The sequence below is a fragment of the Melanerpes formicivorus genome, unplaced genomic scaffold (genome assembly GCF_026170545.1).
Source record: "Melanerpes formicivorus ecotype bairdi unplaced genomic scaffold, bMelFor1.0.p_v2 SCAF_20, whole genome shotgun sequence".
Taxonomy (NCBI): Eukaryota; Metazoa; Chordata; class Aves; order Piciformes; family Picidae; genus Melanerpes; species Melanerpes formicivorus.
The window spans coordinates 4,712,143-4,730,249 of NW_027142372.1; the positions used below are offsets into that span (position 1 = coordinate 4,712,143).

At 43.3% G+C, this 18,107-nt stretch overlaps 1 protein-coding gene across 5 annotated transcripts in view; it reads left to right on the forward strand.

The window, feature by feature from the left end:
• ZNF423 (zinc finger protein 423) overlaps positions 1-18,107 on the forward strand; it is a 293,950-nt gene that overhangs the window by 92,136 nt on the left and 183,707 nt on the right. For 3 of the 5 annotated variants that reach the window (XM_068150562.1, XM_068150564.1, XM_068150563.1), the window contains exon 2: positions 9,692-9,751. The exons of the other annotated variants lie outside the window; for them this stretch is intronic. In XM_068150562.1, coding sequence (XP_068006663.1) covers positions 9,692-9,751 — 60 coding nt within the window. The remainder of the gene's footprint in view (positions 1-9,691; positions 9,752-18,107) is intronic. 5 annotated transcript variants of the gene reach the window in all.

The window sequence follows — 18,107 nt, forward strand, 5'->3', positions numbered from 1 at the left end:
CCAAGTTTGAAGGATTAGCAGTAAAAATAAGTGTATTTTTTTTAGGCTGAGGTGTAAAAATCCAGTCAAAGATAGGTTTTTTTTCAGATGTGATTAATAGCCCTGGGTGCTGAACGGGGTATTTGTGGAGGGGAGCATGATGCTAAACAACGTGTTTGGTACAGCAGCTCTGCTCCTGCTAGAGCCCACTGCAGCAGGGATGAGCAGGCTTCAGGCATAATGTAGTAAAAACTACTTTGAAGAATTATGAAGTAAGAGGCAAACATGTAAGAGTAAACTTGTTCTATGCTTTGTCATTTCATCGGTGTCCCTCAAGGTAATTGCTGATGGTTAGGTAGTTTTCTATTTTTTTACATTATATTTGCAACTGTGAATTTTTTTATTGGCATTAAACTTTCTCTACCTGGAATCTTAAGTCAAAAAATTTGGGTCCTGCTGCCATCTGGAATAGCTCAGGACAGTGGCTGACAGTAGTATCATGCCCGATCCATGTGAAATGGGAGATGTTGAAACTGCGGCTGTTGGGTCTGGATGAAATCCGTAGTGGGAAAATTGCTGTGGAGTGGGACTTGATTTATGGTGATAATGAGATGAGCTGGAGAGTATTGTGTTCTGATGGCAACTCCTTAATGAAGGGAAGGAAAAGGCAACTTACTGCCTACATCCAGAAGGTTTGGAGGGATGTGGCTTTTGGTCTGACCATAGCAGGTGAAAAAGTGAACAGTTGGGGTTTTTTTGTGAGTTACTAGATCTATGCTTGGTTGGTTGGTTTTGAGTAAGCAGAGCACAGTAGCAATGGGGATCAGGCCGCAGGCTGAGGTAGGGTGGTACTCAGTCGTGCTAGTGCATGTAGATTGTTTTATGTGCTTTTCTACAGCAAGAGGTAGTGTGAGGAGTTAAGGCACTGCTGCCCATATGCAAATCCTAGTTGTCTACTTGTTCTTTCCTGATTTGGTTCCTGTTTCTATATAAAAGTTTATGTAAATTAATTTCAGAACGTTCCCCTTTCTTTGTGTCATTAGTCTGTGTTAGATGGTAACCTTTCAGCATCCTCATTAGCTGCCTCAAGACAGAACCAGCACATGTTAATTATTTTATTAGGTGTCCTGCTTATAGTAAAAGGGCTTTATAGCCCTTGTGTAAAAATAGTGCTCTTTCCTGTCTGTTTGTCTGGTTTGTGGGAGCTTGGTTTTTTGTTTGTTTTCTGGAGAAGGAAATCGCACAATAAATCTGACATGGTAAGACTGCATCCTCTGTTCAAAGCCCAGTGTTTGAACTTCACAGTGCTTTGGCTTCATTCTGAAACTTAATTTCATTCTAACCATTTCTGTAAGGACAGAAATGAAGAAAGGTCTTTCTGGCATCCCTTTGACCTGCACCATCTCTCCAGCTGAACCACGCCTCTGCTGTGTGTACCTCGTCTCTGCCAACTGCAGCTCTCATTTCTGCTGCCTTCTAATGCTGAGCCCTGTGTCCCATGTGTTTGGAAATGCTGTCTTAGGTGATAGCTGAGATTTGTGTACCTCGACACACCAGTTGTCTGTGCTCCAAAGTGCATAGGGTGGTAGCAGAGCCTTCACTAATACAACTTCTACACCCAAAGTTTGGAGGAATTTGGAAGAAATTGCAAATGTTTGAGTAGCAGCTTCATATTTTATCTTGCTGACCCACCTCTGGTCTGCCACTTTTCATGGGTGTCTCACATCATCTTTGGCTTTTGCATAACTTCATCCTGCTTTTGGCATTTTAGCAGAGCAGGGGATTGCTTCATAACATGACTTTATGAGCAATGTGAGGAATGCCAGATTTACCTTTTTTGTTTCACTTGAGCTTTAAAGCGCCTGTTTACTTGTTGTAGATCTATTTTTGCAAGAAGGTGCAGACATTATGGTGACAGTTGCCTTAGAAATGCATATAATAGTGCAAGGAGAAGCAATCTGCAGGCAGCTGTGCTTGTCATCCTATCCCTGTCCATAGGAGCTGACCCCCCTGAACCTCAAGTCCTTGTGCATCTCCACTTCCTTCTCCACCTCTTTGCTCTCTGCCCTCTGCCTGTGCTTTCACCCCACTGGAGCTGAGGTGCTGTGGGCTGGAGCTCAGTCCAGTTGGGGCAGGTGTGAGTAGGGACCCTGAGTGGTCCCATTGGTTTCCAACAGAGCTTGTCACAGATGATGGATCTGGGTGCTCAGCACATCAGTGGGACCTCTGTGCCAGGCACAAATAGGCAATTGGTGGGATTGAGTCCCTTGGGCTGCGTGGGGTATGCCCACCAATATCATGGCCAGGCAAATCCCAGGCAGAAAAATCAGAAGGATCCCCAAACTCCAGTCACCTTCCAATATTTCTGAGGTGGAAGCAACAATTAGGAACAACCAATACTGGAAGATTTTTTTGTTGAAAAAGGCAAGAGGAATATGGAGAGGCATCAAGTCAGGTCTCCTGTGCTGGGCTGCAGGAAGGTAGCATAGTCCATCACAAGGGACTGACAGCATAGCCAGCAAAGGGGACTGTGTTTCTTTGTGGCAGAACAGCAGGTATGGTGTTTTCTAATGAAACCCAAGGGACCTAAACCTGGGTGTTCCCAATACCGGCCATTGCTGGGACAGTGTTGCACCAGCACGGCACAGGGGGCAGAGCAGGGGGCTCCTCAGTCAGGTGCCTCTTCTAGGGCATCCTCTAAATTCCTGAACGTTTAAGAGATTAATTATCAAGTATTGCAAATAAAAGGAAAAAAAAACCCACACCCTGCCTTTTGGGGATTAACCTTCAATGGCAAGTTCTCAGAACCATCAGTAGGAGTATTGATCCCAAACCTATAGAGTATGGAAATGGGATGTCTGCAGGTCCACTTTTAAAAACTATAAGCTTAATGTATTGCATGTGTAAGATGTTAATCTTGAGAGCAGCCTGAAACGTTGGCTGCATTTTATTGCACTGTACACTCGTATTTATTTACATAATAGATTTTGATGGTAAATATCTGTCTCCAGTGAAGTCTGTGAATTAGAAACACAAAAAACTAAATATGAGCACTGGGAATAAATAGGCTCTGGCTTATGAGTCAGGTGTGCGGTCTGTGGGAAGGGCTGAGATTAACCATTATCTATGGCCTATGGTCTTTCTTGTCTTACAGAAATGAGATTTTTATTTACAACAATCCCTTGCTCTAGTTTTACATTAAGTTTTGCTGCAGCCTTTGAGGCTGGCCCGTTGGCTGCTCACGGATTTACAGTGCAAGTTTAAGCTAATGGATACTTATCAGGCAGGCTGTATTTGGTGATCGTCCATCATTTGCTCATTAAACAGTGTATCTAAGTGATTCTCATTTCCTCCCTGCCACGTCTGGAAAGGAGGAAACTAGACACATTACAATGGAATATTAATGTCCTGGAGGATTTAGCCACCCATAATTAGATCTCCTTTGCATAAACCTGCTAGTGCTACCTTATTTTGTTGTTTGTCTTGTTTCCCTTAATCACCTTCACATATTTTTCAGTTTCTAACTATTTTTTCCTTTGCAATCCTGTCCCATTTATCTCATCCTTCCTTTCTTCCCTCTCCTCCCACCTTTTTTTTTTTTTTTTTTCCTCTTTTTTCTTTTCTCTGACCTAGAGAACAGCAGTCTGGGTTTCCCCACTCCTCTCTCCTTCACACAAAAAGGCTGACTTTGCCAGCAAAACCCGCAGTCTCTGCCAAGCCCTGTTACTGACTTTGGAAAAAAACAACCAGAGAACTTGTGCAAATTTAGGCTCTGAACTAGCTAAATAACCCTGTCAGTAAACTCTCTTGTCATATTCCCCAGCCTACTGGCCCATGAAAAGAGTAATATGTATGGTCCTATTTAAGGTGGACAAAACCCTCCTGGCCATGGGCCCCCCGTGGCTGAATTGGCCATGCAGTGGGAAGAGAACAGAGAGGTGGCTCTGGAGCTGTGAGCCATTGTGCCGAGAACCATGCACGGTTCCCATGGGGGATGCCAGGGTTACAGCATGGGTGAGGAATATGCTGTCACCTCTCTGGGGATGCTGTGCAGTCCCAGTGCTCTTTCCCACCAACCACCAGGGAAAAAAACAGCAAAGTGTTGTTAGAGCCAAATGGAAATGATCACGCAAACAAACAAAGTAGCTAGTAAATATGGGGAGGTCTGGCAGGAATCCTCTTGCAAAGTTGATTTTCTGGAGAGAGTAAATGGGCTCAAACAGCTGATGTGAAATACACCTTCTTCCACTGGGTACCTGTTTGCCTCCCCAGATGTTGACATGAAGGGGCCATGGGGGTTTCCTTTTCCTTTTTGCTACTGTGTACAGTAAATGTATTGGGATACACTCACAGGCACCTATTCTCAGTGCACTGGCAAAATCCCACAAAACTTCCTGTTTTCCTGCTGCATGTGAAGGTTTCCCTCTGCACACTGGCAGGAGAAAGCCCCAGGCTGCTGACAAAGAAGGGCAGCCTGGTTCCTCTTGGGCAATGTGCCCTGGCTCATGGCTGGCCCCGCACCCTGTTGTGCTGTCGGGCAGCAACTGTGGCTCTGCCCCGGCAGCACTTCATTTTAAAAGCAAACATGGACCTTTTTCATACTGCTGCTTCCTTTGCTGCTCCTCTGCTGGCTTTTGTGTTTTGTAGGTTTCTGTCTCACTGGTGTTATGAGGTAGAGAATGTAACAGAACACCCAAGCAGGAGAGAGGGAAAGCCTTATGCCCAGCTGGGAGGTGACCTGAACAGAAAGGGCTACCTGTCTTCTGCTCAAAGCAGCCATTTCCAATTTTGTTTCCCCCCTGCATTCCACTATCAGTTGTGACAGCAGCTCCCAGTGTCATACAGGATTGAACTTCCCTGGGCAGTAGGCTGAGTGAGAGCAGAGGTGTTTTCTGTGTCAATTTGAGGAGGAAGCCTATCCACACTTCTCCAAAAGACAGACTCTATGTGTGTGTGTAAAATTCGAGGCTATTTGAAGTGTAAAGATTATTAACATCCTTTGTGCTGCCACGCTAAGCAGCTGAAAACTGGCTAATTTACAATCCTCAGTCCACAAAGTTTTGAGCATCCTCAGGTCCCTTTGGCTTCGTGGAAGTGGGAACTGCTCTGCATTTTGCAGGATTAAGAGCACTGTATCAAATCCCGGGCTGTGGGTGTTGTGGGATGACGAGTCATGGTGGATGAATGGTGGTCGGATGGGGCTATTCTGTGTCCTACGCTGATTCAGGAGCATGTAATTTCATGTGATGGGAGAGATGGAATAAAGGCTGAGTAGGACAGCACAGAGATGTATGTCTGAAGGGCAGCAAGGAGGCCTGAAGATTACAAAAGATCACAGAGCTCTGGCTTTCATGTACCTACAGCTAGGTCAGGGAAAATATGTGATTATTGTGTGACTGGCTTACAATGTGGCTTGGTGCTAGAGTATTTCTCTAGAGGGAAAGCCGCGAATCTTGACACATACATTACAGCTAATACACAGGCATCGCTGACATTTCCCCAGGTTTATCTGAGAGCATTCTGTCACCAACAAAATCTCACAAAATCCTCCAAACTGAAAAGTGCTGCCAGCATTTTCTGCACCCAAATTATTCGGTATCCAAATTACTCTGTACATGGTGTTTTCAAAGGTCACTTGCAGGTGGAGTGGTTCCCGTCCTGAATGCAGCTCTTGACAACAGCCCTGATTCAGGAAGGTTCTCCCACATCAGCTGAGGGACTTGCTTATAAACCAACGTATTTCTCAGCAGTTTCTCAAACTGTCATAGTTCCTGACATTTTAGTTAGCATGCTATGGAGTTTTTATGTTATGGGAAGTGTTAAACTGGTCCTTGTGGTCCTTGAAGCCTGTGTAATAGGATAAGGGAGCGTACACATGCCATCTGAATTACTGAGGGGCTGTTGCTCACTTGTAAAGCTTGATTGCATCTAGAAATCAACATTTGGTTCAGAAGCGTCTTACTTTGATAAGGTTAACTTCTTTCCTGGGAGTGATAAAGTGTTAAATAAGCACTGTGACTGTGAATGGAGTTCAGGTAATGGTAGCCCCATAAATAGATGTTCTCGTTCTTAGGGGAATGGATGCTGAATCCTTTCAGAAGCTTCTCTGAGCACAAAGAACTGAAATCTTTGAGACTGCAGCACTTGTGACCTAGCAATTAAACAAGCATCCTCAGAGAACATCTGAGATGAGCGGGCAAAATGCAAATATTTGGTGTGTGTGAGCGATGTACAGTGATGTTGCCATTGCACACAGTTCCTCCTCATGTTGGTCCTGCTCTGGCTCTTGCATTCAGGTCCCACAGTCAGGTGGAGCAGAACAGAGCTCTTCTCCAGGCATGAGAGCAGTGAAACCTTCTGTGCTGAGAGAGTGGAAGCAGAACTGTGCCCTCCTGTTGGTAGTGATGTCCTACTTGCACCAGGCTGTGGGCAGGCAGTGCACGAAGTCATCAGTATTTTGAGTTGACTAACAAGACTTTCTACACTGCCAGCCCAAGGCTCTTTTCAGTTCAGCCCACACTTCTTGAAGATTTTCCGTTTCATGGATGACCCCAGATTTCACCAAGGGGATGGCTGTTGCAGCACACTTGCTCTTGGGCGAGTTTCTTATAACTATCTCATAATCATCACCCTGAAGGATGAAGCTGAAAGAACATCTCTGTTTTGTATTTTTGGTATTTCACCTCTGTGCACCAGCAAATACAGCAAAAATAAAGGAAAAATTAGTTAATGTAGCACTGTGAGTAGTGATATCAGGGCTTAGCACTTGACTTTGCAACTGTTTCTTGCCCATCTGTTTTCTTCTAATCAGCTGTGCAGTGAATTTGGCACTGGGAGGCATGCGTACTCTCTCTGTTGGTGCAGTGTGGTGCATCTTCAGTGCCATTCTGTTAATGACACATGGACCATAGTAGGACTGTACTTCTATCTTCTTGCTGTATTGTCTCTGTATTGCTGAAGGAGTAAAAACGTGCTTTCCCAAAGCAAGCAGATGAACGATTGTTCAGATGGAGAGATAGAGGCAAGAGTAAGAGTGTAATTACATAGCAACTTTTGCGGTTCAACCATACTACTGCATAAAACCACCCAATTCTGATCCTGAGTAGTGCCAGCCTGGCCTTGCCCTGTGGTCATGTCCTGCCTGCAGCTTCCAGTAGCACTGCAGCAAGCAAAGTGGGGTCCTGCCCCCCCATGGCAGTACCGCTGCCTTGTTCTCTCTGTCTGGGGGGACATTTGACATGCTGTCCTCCTGCGCAAGGGAAACATTGGTCCAATACATCAATACCTCTGGGAGTAGGCTCAGCTGTTACTTTTTCTTAAGGTTGAGCCTGTGAAAGATGATGTTTGCTTAAAAAAAAAAAAAAAAGAAAAAAAGAAAAAAGGAGGAATAGTGGTGTGAGCAGAAGCTGCAGGGAGATGTGTCTAAGCTCAAGAGGCTCCATCCCACTTGGCCCCCTTCTTACACAGAGGTGCAGCACTGTCAGCTATGTGGTGAGTCTGTGCAAATAGAGGGGGAGAACCTGAAACCATGACTGCAATAATACAAAGTGAATTTCATTGCTGTCATCTTCACATATATATCCTCTGTCCCCTTTTCAGTCATTAGGGAGCAAAGCAAATTAATGCCAACAGAGGCTGGCTCAAACCTTTGCCCTCATTTAAGGGATTCCAAAAAACATGGTTTTGTTACGTGCTGGAGCCAGCTGCCCTACAGCAGCTCAAGGACTAGAGCAGTCTCCGGTGTTTAACCAACATGAAAGGCAGTGTGTTGCTAAAATTGCTGATGACCAGTCTGATCCTATATTTCTACTTGGCTGGAACTGAATTTATTGCCTTTATGTATTTTTAGCTGGCTGATTTTTATTCCCCCCCCCCCACACACACTTTCCAAGATAAATTGTAAAGACATAAAACCCCCTCAGCATAAAGTAGCAATACAGAAAAGTGTCCAAGAAAGACAGCCAAAACCAAATCAAGAATAAAATCAAATAAAAACATTCCACATGCCTGTTCTGAGTAAGGTACAACTTAGCTTATTTAGTTTTGGAGCAGAAACCTCCCAAATATAAGTACATTTTCTTGTTAAAACAAGAGATAGATTTGTGTAAGAGTGGAGTTGTATTTAGGGTGGCTATGTTCAGAGTTTTCCTATTAAAAATGGGTCAAAAAGGGAACAAGATGGTGGTTTACAGAGCACAAAATGGTAGGTGAGCCCCTAGGAGAGAGCATGCATGAGCCAAGCCTACTCTGCCACCATCAGGGAGCAGTACTGATAATGGCTTCAATAGCTTGTAGCTTTGTATTGTGTTTTTCTCTATCAATCTGGAATTTAATATGATATGATGTGGCCTTTATGCTAACACAGATGTTTTGGATAAAAATATAACCATGTCTCAGATATGATTTTTCAAAAGAAATGGCACTCTGTTCCTCCATCAGTAAATTTGCAGACTAACAGGACTGGGGCTGTGTGCTTCTGTGAAGTGTACATTTGTTAATGGTCTGAACTTAACACCAAAATTTGTCAAGGTACTGCCTATGCAAAATCTCTTCTGTGTTCCTAATGCTACATGATATCACCACTGACATCAACCTGATAAACAAGCTTACACAGTGCCAGAATTCCTTGCAACACTGAGAAGGAAAAAAAAGGATGAGAACAGCACAAAATAAAGAACCATGTGATGAAAATGAAAATACTCAATGGAACAGGTCCCATCTGGTCAGTAGGAGCCATGCTTGTGGCTCTGCAATATGGTTTATATTTCGGTTGCAGAATTAAGCAGAATTAGTATCTGAATCCAATATATTTTAGATAAAAGATTTGGAGATTGTTCTGTGCACAAATACTTTTCATCAGGAATCAGAGACCCGTGATTTAAATTTGTTCGCTGTCATGTTGACAGAGTAGACAGGTGAAGATCATCAACTTCTGCAATTAAGAAGAATTTCTGCAGTTACCACTTCCAAATGCTCAGTCTGACATTAATAAACCTGCCACTGATTCCAGTACCAGCAGGATTGGGCTCTTTTTCACCCTGCTTGTTGTCAGTTGATCTCTTAGTTGTTGTTTAGAATGTAAGAATCGAATGACATTTTGCAATTCTTAACAGGCAGAAGGTTGTAGGTAAGTCATTTGCAAGCAGCGAGCACCTGGCTCTGACAGGTTTCACATCAGCAAGCCTTAAATGTAGTTATTTACACTACCATATTACAGAACATGGTTACACATTCTGAAAAAAGGATCTCACTCTGTTCTGAATGTGCCTAATATGTTAGTATGTTAAGATCACAAAAGTCTGGCAATTTTCCCTTCATCCGACAGTTCTTTATCCGACAGCACACATTTCAAAAGCTGCCTCTATGTTTACAATGGCAATGCTTGCAAATTGTTGTGAATGTACAATATTTTAAATATGAATACTTAGCACCTGGTGATACTGAAACCTCTATCAGAATTTCACCTGAACTGACCGTTACCTGTTCAGGAGTAAACTGCAAACAGAAATCCCATATTTAGGTTGAACCATAGGGAAAGTCTCTTTACTAGTTTTCTACCTTATGAATTATGTTATAGAAATCAGCAAATTAGTTTTTCACCAGTGCAAAATTTTGGTTTAATACTCTTGTCTCATAGTGGACCTAGTTTTCTAGGCTTTGCATTGCAGTGGGTCCATTTTATCAATCACAAATTATTCTTGTTCTTTTTCAGTTGAAGAGGGTGAATCTTCAGATTTTGCTTTGACCTGGGACTCGACAGTGACTCAATCAGGTAAATATTTTAGGTTCCTCTGATTGCAAAAACTGCCAGAAAGCTGCCAGGCTTTTTACAGGAATTGTATTTTGTATGTCACATTCCTGTCTCAAATCCAAGACTACCCACTGCAACACAATTTTTATATCAGTTCCATATGGTCAATAAAATCTATTACATACAGAGACTAATATACTCTTATTCTCTGGAGAGCCATTCTTTCTTCTTGTGGGCATACTGAAAGGGGTTGTGATTTCTCCAGTATAACCACTTTGAAGTTTTCTGCAATGGGCACTGTTGCACGTTCATTCCAATCTAATTACATAAAAGCTGCTTTAATAGGAATTTTAAACCTTGGTCTCAACTGGAATGTGTGTGTTTTTCCTCTCAGAGGAAATTGGAAAGTACTGTCAGGGATGGAGAATAAAAGTGGTACATTGCCATGGCAGAAAGCTTTAACATTTGAAACAGTTTTTGGTCTGCTTTATAGCAATAACATGTGTCTGGGGCTTATTCATCTGTGTTACATTGATAATTTGAATAAAAAGAGGCTCAAGAAACTGGACAGGATAAAGCAGGTTTGTCTGTAGTTGTGGAATATGTACTGATAACACAAACTTGAGGATGTCAGATAATTTTGTGTTTAAAGTAACTAACCACATCTCAGTCATTGTTTGCACCCTGTGTAAAGATGTTTTACTGTCTATTATGTCTTTAAGATTTATGAAATTCTCAGAAGATTTTTGATTTTGAAGCCAAGGAGTCTATTTCTGTGCTGTCTGCATACTAGACTGTGCAATGGCATTCTCTTACAAGTTCAGCAGCAGTGTAAAAACATCTCAGAAACTGAACAGGAATATGAAAATTAACAATGGTGCTGCATTCCTGGTTAGCATGGGGCTTATAAGAGTCATGGGGAAACTGGCTCACAGGAGACTCTTCTTTATGAAGTCAGCATCTAGTTGTTTGCGAAGGCATAAACTGCCTTTGTGTGGCACTTTGTGGCATTTCACTTTGTACCAAGTGCACTCTGGGTTGTGCTTTGTGCCTCTTTTCTGGGCGCTACGGCTGTTTTGAAGGGTTTGTGTTTTCACTAGTCTTTGATAGCAGATATTGCTGCTGCTGCTGCTGCTGCTGCTGCAAACCCCCAGCTGTGATGTCGAAGGCCCCTTTGTGCCTGGAGCTAACGGCGCATGAAAAGAGCTCTCGCTGGCTCTCTTGCTTGACCTTCGTCTCAAACAGCAGCGGAGTGGAGTTACCGGTGTTATCTACCACGAGTCTTGAATTGTATTAAATTTAACACAGGCTGAGGTTCAAAACAGCAGCAACAACAGCAAAAATAATTTCCGTGCAGAGCGGGAGTTAATTTGGGATTTCTGGCTGGTATTGGTGGCTTTGCTGTAAGTAAAAGACAGCCTGTGACAGGCTTTTCCCAAATTAGCTGAGTCTCCTCCATTTTTCTTCATTTACTCTCATAATTACAGCTCTTGTTCAAGACGTCGGATGTGGGAGAAAATGTATTGTACGTGTGATTTGTGGCAGCTTAAGGAAAATGTGTGCCAATGAAGGGATTTTCCTCAATACATTTAATAGCTGCAGATGTCAATCTGGTATGTGTGTAAAGAAGCAATACAGTATCCTATCAAGAAGGAGTACAGTGCATGGGACAGAGGTTGCATGCTGGAATATGACTGAGGAACTTCATAGAAAAAGCTTAAAAAGCCCTAGTACATGGTGGTAGGGCTGTGTGGAGTCACTGGCTCTTGTGTGGTGTGTCTCCAAAGCTATATTCAGTAACTGAAACCAGTCCCTCAGTCCCAGTGTGCAAGACTTTCATTATGTTCTTTTATGATCTTCCTGTTTGCATTAGCTCCGGTAGTGTAATGCTGAAGTTCAGTAAAGGGTGAAAAAACATTCTTCGACTTCTTGTTTCATGCCCCTTCCTTCCTTGGCCCAAAATGACAAAATGCCTCTCCTTCTTTGACACCCCTTCCCTCCCACACAAGAAAAAAAAACCGAAAGGCCAAACCCGGGACTTGTTAACTCTCCAACATTTGCCAGATGTTTCAGATTAACATATTTCTCTCCCTTCTCCTGTATGTGTTTGTACATCTCTCTGTGTGTGCAAGCACCACATACAAAGCAACTTCTGAAAATTATGTTGGCACTCTGTGCAGCTGCTGTGGGCCAGGGGAGCAGTTGTCCTAGGGCAGTGTGGTACCTAGGGACAGCAGAATGTTTAACTTTTTTGTTTGGTTTTATACTAGCAAGCTAGCTATGTAGGTGAAGTTGTGCTTATTCTTTCCACAAGACCAGTAGAAGCTATGCTGGAAAGTTTTAGTGTGAGTATGAGTTGAATCTGGAGTCATGGGTCTTGTCCAGGTAGCTATGACAGCTGACTGTCCCCAGGTCAGGTGTAAAAGATTGTCAGTGCAGGGTGAGACATGTCAAACACTGGAGCCTAGGCTCTGTGTCTCTGTGTCTCATTGTGGACTTCTCTGGTACTGAAGGTGTGTGGTTTGTGCACCCCTGGCTGGACCATGGCACTGGGTGAGTGGCTGCTCATGGAAACTTAGCTGCTCCCAGGAGCTGCTCGGTGCAGTTCTTGGAAACAGAAATCCTGTGCTCGGCTGGGTCTGTTCAGTGGTGGCTTAGTACAAGGACCATCTTTTTTCCTATGGCAGAGTATATGTGCAAGTTTCTGTCTGCTCAGGCTTAACTTCTTCATGGTAAAACCTGTGAAGGTGAAATGCTTTGAAGGAATACAGCCTTTGGTGTAGTTGTCTGAGGAATTTATTCAAATACTCTAAATACAACCAGAAATAGTTTCACAGTGAATTGTTTTTTTCATGAGCACAACTTGAGAATCAGGAAAATGTGTAAGAAGGCAGAGGCTGCACTTACACCAGGGTGAATGATTGGGATGTCCACCAGCCCTGTGTAACAATAGGCATATAGTGAATTTCCTTCCTCTTCAGGTCTTGTAAACATTTTTTCCCCTTAATGTAAAAGGAAGAAAAAAAGCTTTTCCTTTCCTCTGTTAATCTGAGGCTTTAGCTTGCTGTTAAATAGAAAGTCAGTAGTGTTTTGCTGTGTAAGAGGCAGAGACATTTTGTGTCCCAGAGGAAGAGTGCAGCTGAATACTCCTTCGCCCTGCTTTTCTCTCTTAACAGCAGCCCATGTAGCCCTTGAAGCCCATCCATCTCACCCTGAAAGTGTCAGAGAGGGTGTGCTGGGCAGGGCTACTGGAAGGAGGTTTGGGGGTGGGCAGGCAAGCACCAGCCTGGGCTTTTGTGAAAGGGTTTTTGGCTGCTTCAGAGCCAAGAGGAAAATAAAATTCAATATTTGCAAAGCGAGGGTCCAGCCAGACAATGCTGCATTGCTGTTGTAATACATCACAAGAGTATTATCTTGAGGAGCAGCAAGGGACATTTTAAAGAAGTAAAAAGTCTTACTAAATATATAGAGAATTTAAGGCATTTTAAAGACCTATGAAAGCATTTTACATGGGGGTTGCTGAGGAGTTTCTCATTAGCCTGATTGTGAGGCTCCGGGGAATCTTGGCTGAATTGTTTGGGGCAAACAGAGCAGATTCTATCTTCTCCTTAGAAGCCTGCAGACCTAAAATCATGATTTTTTTTTTTTAATGTCTACTTTTGAAGCAATGGAAGATATGATATGCTTTTGTTGTGTGCATCTGGGAACAAATAGGGCTGGGTATGTCTCTGTGTGCATGTGTCTGCAGAGCATGGCGGGGACGTTTGCAGTGTTTGAGACTAGAAGAGCCTCTCCAGTACCAGTGCCCAACCACCTATTAGCGTACACTATTAGTATCATTTGATTATAACATTCCAGAAATCAGGAACATAAATTACAGGTTGGTGTTCTCCTTTCTCCCCATCAGCTCCAAATTTCCTGCCCTGGCCAGCAAGCTCACTACAGCAGATGGGCACCTGTGCAAGGGACATGTTAACAAAATGCAGCATGGGAAAAAAGCCCACAGCACTTTAGGACACAAACATTGATGTTTTTCCATTAAGAGTTCTCCTGTGTGCTTGTTGTGTACAGTACGTGATTTTAGATTTTTAATTGCCTTCTGCAATTCCTTTCAACATTTACCTCCGTTCAGGAGGAAAAGAGGAAACAGAAGCTTTTGAGAAATGAACCACAAAATAGAAGAAAACCACCCTGTGGTCACTCTATTTCTCTTCTCTTCCACTTTGCATGGCGTCTCCCAGCTGCATAAATCACAATTTTCACTTGCAGTCTGCAGAGGAGGATTGTCTTGACACAGTTTGGAGACTTATTTTCCCTCAGGGCTACCAGAGCCTGTGCCGGGGTGTTTTTAATGTTTTTTATGCTCCTTGGGACTCTCCCTGCTTGTTCCCTCCTGGTTGTTACCTGTGCTCTCCTCCACTGTCAATCTTCTGATCCTGACACTGCTGCTTTCTGCTGCCCAGGCATTGAGGGTTTCCATTGTCCTCTATCTGTTTTGTAGTGCTGAGTTTAATTTTGGCTGCCAAAGGAGAAAAATGGATGAGAAAGATGGGGTCTTATGAAGCAAACAGACTTGCCCCTGCAAGTATGCATGTGTTAACTTTTCCCTCTTCTCTGTTTATTCAAACAAACTATGGAAAATGTGTTCTCCCACCTCACCTTTCCAATTTTTCCAAGGCCTGTTTAAGCCACACAAGGTTAGTTGTCCCTTCAGCCTTCCTCCAGCACCCTGGGTGTGCACACCCCAGCATGGTCCACTACCCGCTATCCAAGGCCACCATCTATGCAGTACCCCATCCTCTGTGGTCTCGCAGTACCCCATCCTCTGTGGTCTCACAGTACCCAAGGCTGCCCCTGATATCTGCTCACATTCCTGTGGCTGCTCTCATAGTGTAGCTGTGGGAGCACAACCTGCTGGGTCATAGTCAAGAAGGTGCAGGTGAGTGAGACTGCCCTCCCACAAATACTAGGCTCTTTTTCTCCATTTCTACATGTATCATGTTTTGTCTCATTTAACTTCTAAATGGAAGAATGCTGAAATCCCCCCTGCCCCCAAGCACCATGAAATTCTGTGATGCCTGCTGCAGAGCACTGAAATGATTGGTCACAATTCAGTGGGCATTAGAAGCTGGTTGTCTTGTAAGTATTCTGAAATTACCCATCCTGAGTGCCTTCACAAGCTCAGGCATCTTCTAAAAGCTGATTTCATTAGTAAATCAATATGAGGAGGCTCTAATTACAGTGTGTAAGGATTTCCAAAGAAGTAAACCTTTGAACTTAGCAAAGAACATAGAAGACTTTGATAACTTTCTTAGCTGAATGTTTTTCCAATGTACTATGAAGTGTTTGATCTCAACTGGTTGGCATTCTTATGTTGGTTTTAAAACCAAAATCCTTGTCCCTGCATTGACCTCCAGTGTACAGCCCAGTCAGTATAGTCAGAGCTTCTCAAACTTTTAAATATCTGCTTTGGAAGTAGTGAAAACCCAAATAAATAGAAACTAGAAATAAAGCTACAGAGAGCTGTTGCTCTGGCTTCTGCTTCTCATGTATTTTAAGCTGTACTTTTATTTTCTCTAATGATGTATGGGCTCTTACAATGTAATGTCCTTTTACAAGAAAAAAAATTTCCTTTCCTCATTACAAAATCTAGTTTTTAACTCAAATCTTTTATTTACAAACATTAATTTATCTGTGATGCTTTTGTGATTTTTTTTCCTTCTTTTTTTTTTTTTTCCTAATTCCTTTTGAGGAAATTACTTTTGATAGTGCTTTCTCAAACAGAAAGTGAAGTGATAGAAAATACATGGTACTCAGATACTCTGGAGGTGGGTGAACATCCAAGACAGAGGTAAGATTTTTGGAGCCAAGGTATTATAAATAGAAACAATACAAGTAATTATAGGCTTTTCCAAGATCACTCTGTAGGAGCTCACAGCATAACTCTGCATCTGCAAGCCTGAGGGCTTCCTGGGAGCAAGTCTGTGCTCCTGGGCTGCCAGGAAGGGCAACATGGAGCTGGAGGAGGAAGCTGCTGGCTGGAATGCCAAGGGTTCTGTGGGTGTCTCCAAGGTCTGAGTGACATCCCATGGTGGTAGCACCTTCAGGGAAAGGAGAAGCATAAGATGCGAGATTCCTCACGCTGTGTGGTGCTGCACAGCCCTGATGTGTGCATCTGTCATGGAAACAGCTGCCCCGTGAATCTGCCGAAGTGTCTCTGGTGGTGTGGCACCATAGGTGTTCCCCTCTTGTTTGGGGAGGGGATCTCTGGCAAGAAGGAGCGATCTTCAGATGTGAACACAGCGTGGGTGTCAGTATTTAAATTAGAAGCACACACCTGTGTGTCATGGCATTTCCTAGAAAATACTTACTATTAGAAATGTTAATTGGAAGATTACAGCAATAGCACAGAGGAGGAGAGTTAATTTCTGTGGTACAAGAGGCAAGGAAAGAAAGCCTCATTTCAAAGTGAGCTATTGAGTGTTCTCCCTACCCCATCACTCACCCATTCCCAGGCTTTTTAACAACAAAGTCTGCTGGAAGGCCAGACTGCTTAAGAGAAAGCTGAGCAAGCGCAGTATGTGCAATGGATGTTGATGAGTTTCACAGTAGCTAAAGCCAACCCACTAAATTGCTCCAAACAACATCTGTAAAGAGGAAGATTTCTGCAGGCTGTGGGGGTCACAGCCCTATCCTGGCCACACTGGAGAGAGGCCATGAACCTGCATGCACGGTGATGTGGCAGTGCATTGGGACTAGTGATGGTCAGCAATATTTCAGTCAAATCTGAGAGTATTTCTGGGGTCATAAGGTTAACCTCATCCCAAGTCTTGTGAGCTTAGTGTATCTGCTGGCACAGGATTGCTCTGAGTTGGGAGTTGTTCGCATAAGATCTGGCAGGCATATCTTGCCAGAAATGCAAGTGCCCCATAGGCATGGATTCTTGCATATGTGAGGCTGTCCTTCTGGGATCATGTCCCTGTCTTGCTAGTGATGTTTTTTCCCCTGTGACAAATCTGCTCTTTATTCAAAGGTGTGTTTGTTGGTTCTTCATCTGCTGGGAGACAGTAGCACTGTGTTTCATTTCGTGGCGCTGACTGAAGTTATTCATCTTTATAAGAGGACCCTCAGATATGTGCAGCCTGTCTGTCTGTCTGTTGCCTGCTTGAGTTCAGGTCTCCCATGGGTATGAACATCCCAGTGAAAGACTCTGCCATTTTGCTGGAGGGGGTGCTTGAGAGGAGCAAGGCATAACATAGCACCTTCCCATCTTCACATTCCTGCTCTCCCTTCCTGTGTCTGTTTCCAGTGATGCCATCTTGTCCTCTCTTGCTGCCCAAGCAAAGGGCTGTGATTAGATGAGCATTTTCTGTGTTTGGAGATGAAAATCATATCTGTTGTTTACAATAGCCTTCAGAGGCATAAGTAGCAGTAATGGGCTGAAGTAAAGCAAAGAAGATGCTAGGCTGAATGTAAGGAAACATTTCCCACTAGTGGAATCTAATAGACTCCTATATCATCTCCTACAATTTCAGTCATTTTCAAACTAGGCTGGACAAAACACTTGCAATTATGCTGTAGGAATGGTCTTAAATTAGCAGAAGGATGGATAAGATCACCTGGTAAACCCTTTTAATTTCTAATTTATCCACTTCTGCCATGCTCTGGATTTGCTCATCTCCTGCAGATCTGAGGACAGAAGCAGACTACAGGCAAACTGTACTTTCTAGAGTTTATTTCAGTAAATATTTTAATGTAGGATCTCAGAGCACTTTACAAAATCTAATTAAGCCTGCCAACCTAGTAGAAAGTCTTTCTTGTTCCCCATGTCCATATCACTTTTTCTCTGCATCATGCAGCATGCAGCATGCTGCAGGCTGACCTTCCCAGAGGGCTCTGACTTCAGAACTGATGGGCACTTGCCAACCCGTCTCACTTTGAGTCCTTTTTGCAGGTCAGTGGTTTTGCTTTGGCTGGTAGGAGAGAGAGAAGCGGAAACCATGCCACTGCAGGAAGTGCTTGCAGTGGGCTTTACCTTTGAGGAATCAGACAGCTGAAGTGTTGAAGTAAAGTCTCCTGGTGAACAGTATCTTTGGTTTTCACAGGAACTTCTGTTCTCCTTTGACTAGCTTACACATAGCAGTTGTAACTTAGAGCTCAAAGCTCCCAGCCTGAATAAATGTAAACCAAGAATAACAATATATTACATTGGCCTGTTGCTTAAACAAGAAAAAAATCAATAAAAACTAATGCCAGAGCGGTGAATAGCCAGTAACTGTTCTTCTTGAGGACAAAACAAGTTGTGCCAGTCATGAGAGTGGTTTTATAAACAAGATTGTAAAAGAAGGAAAACAAATGCAGTAAACAACCTCCACTG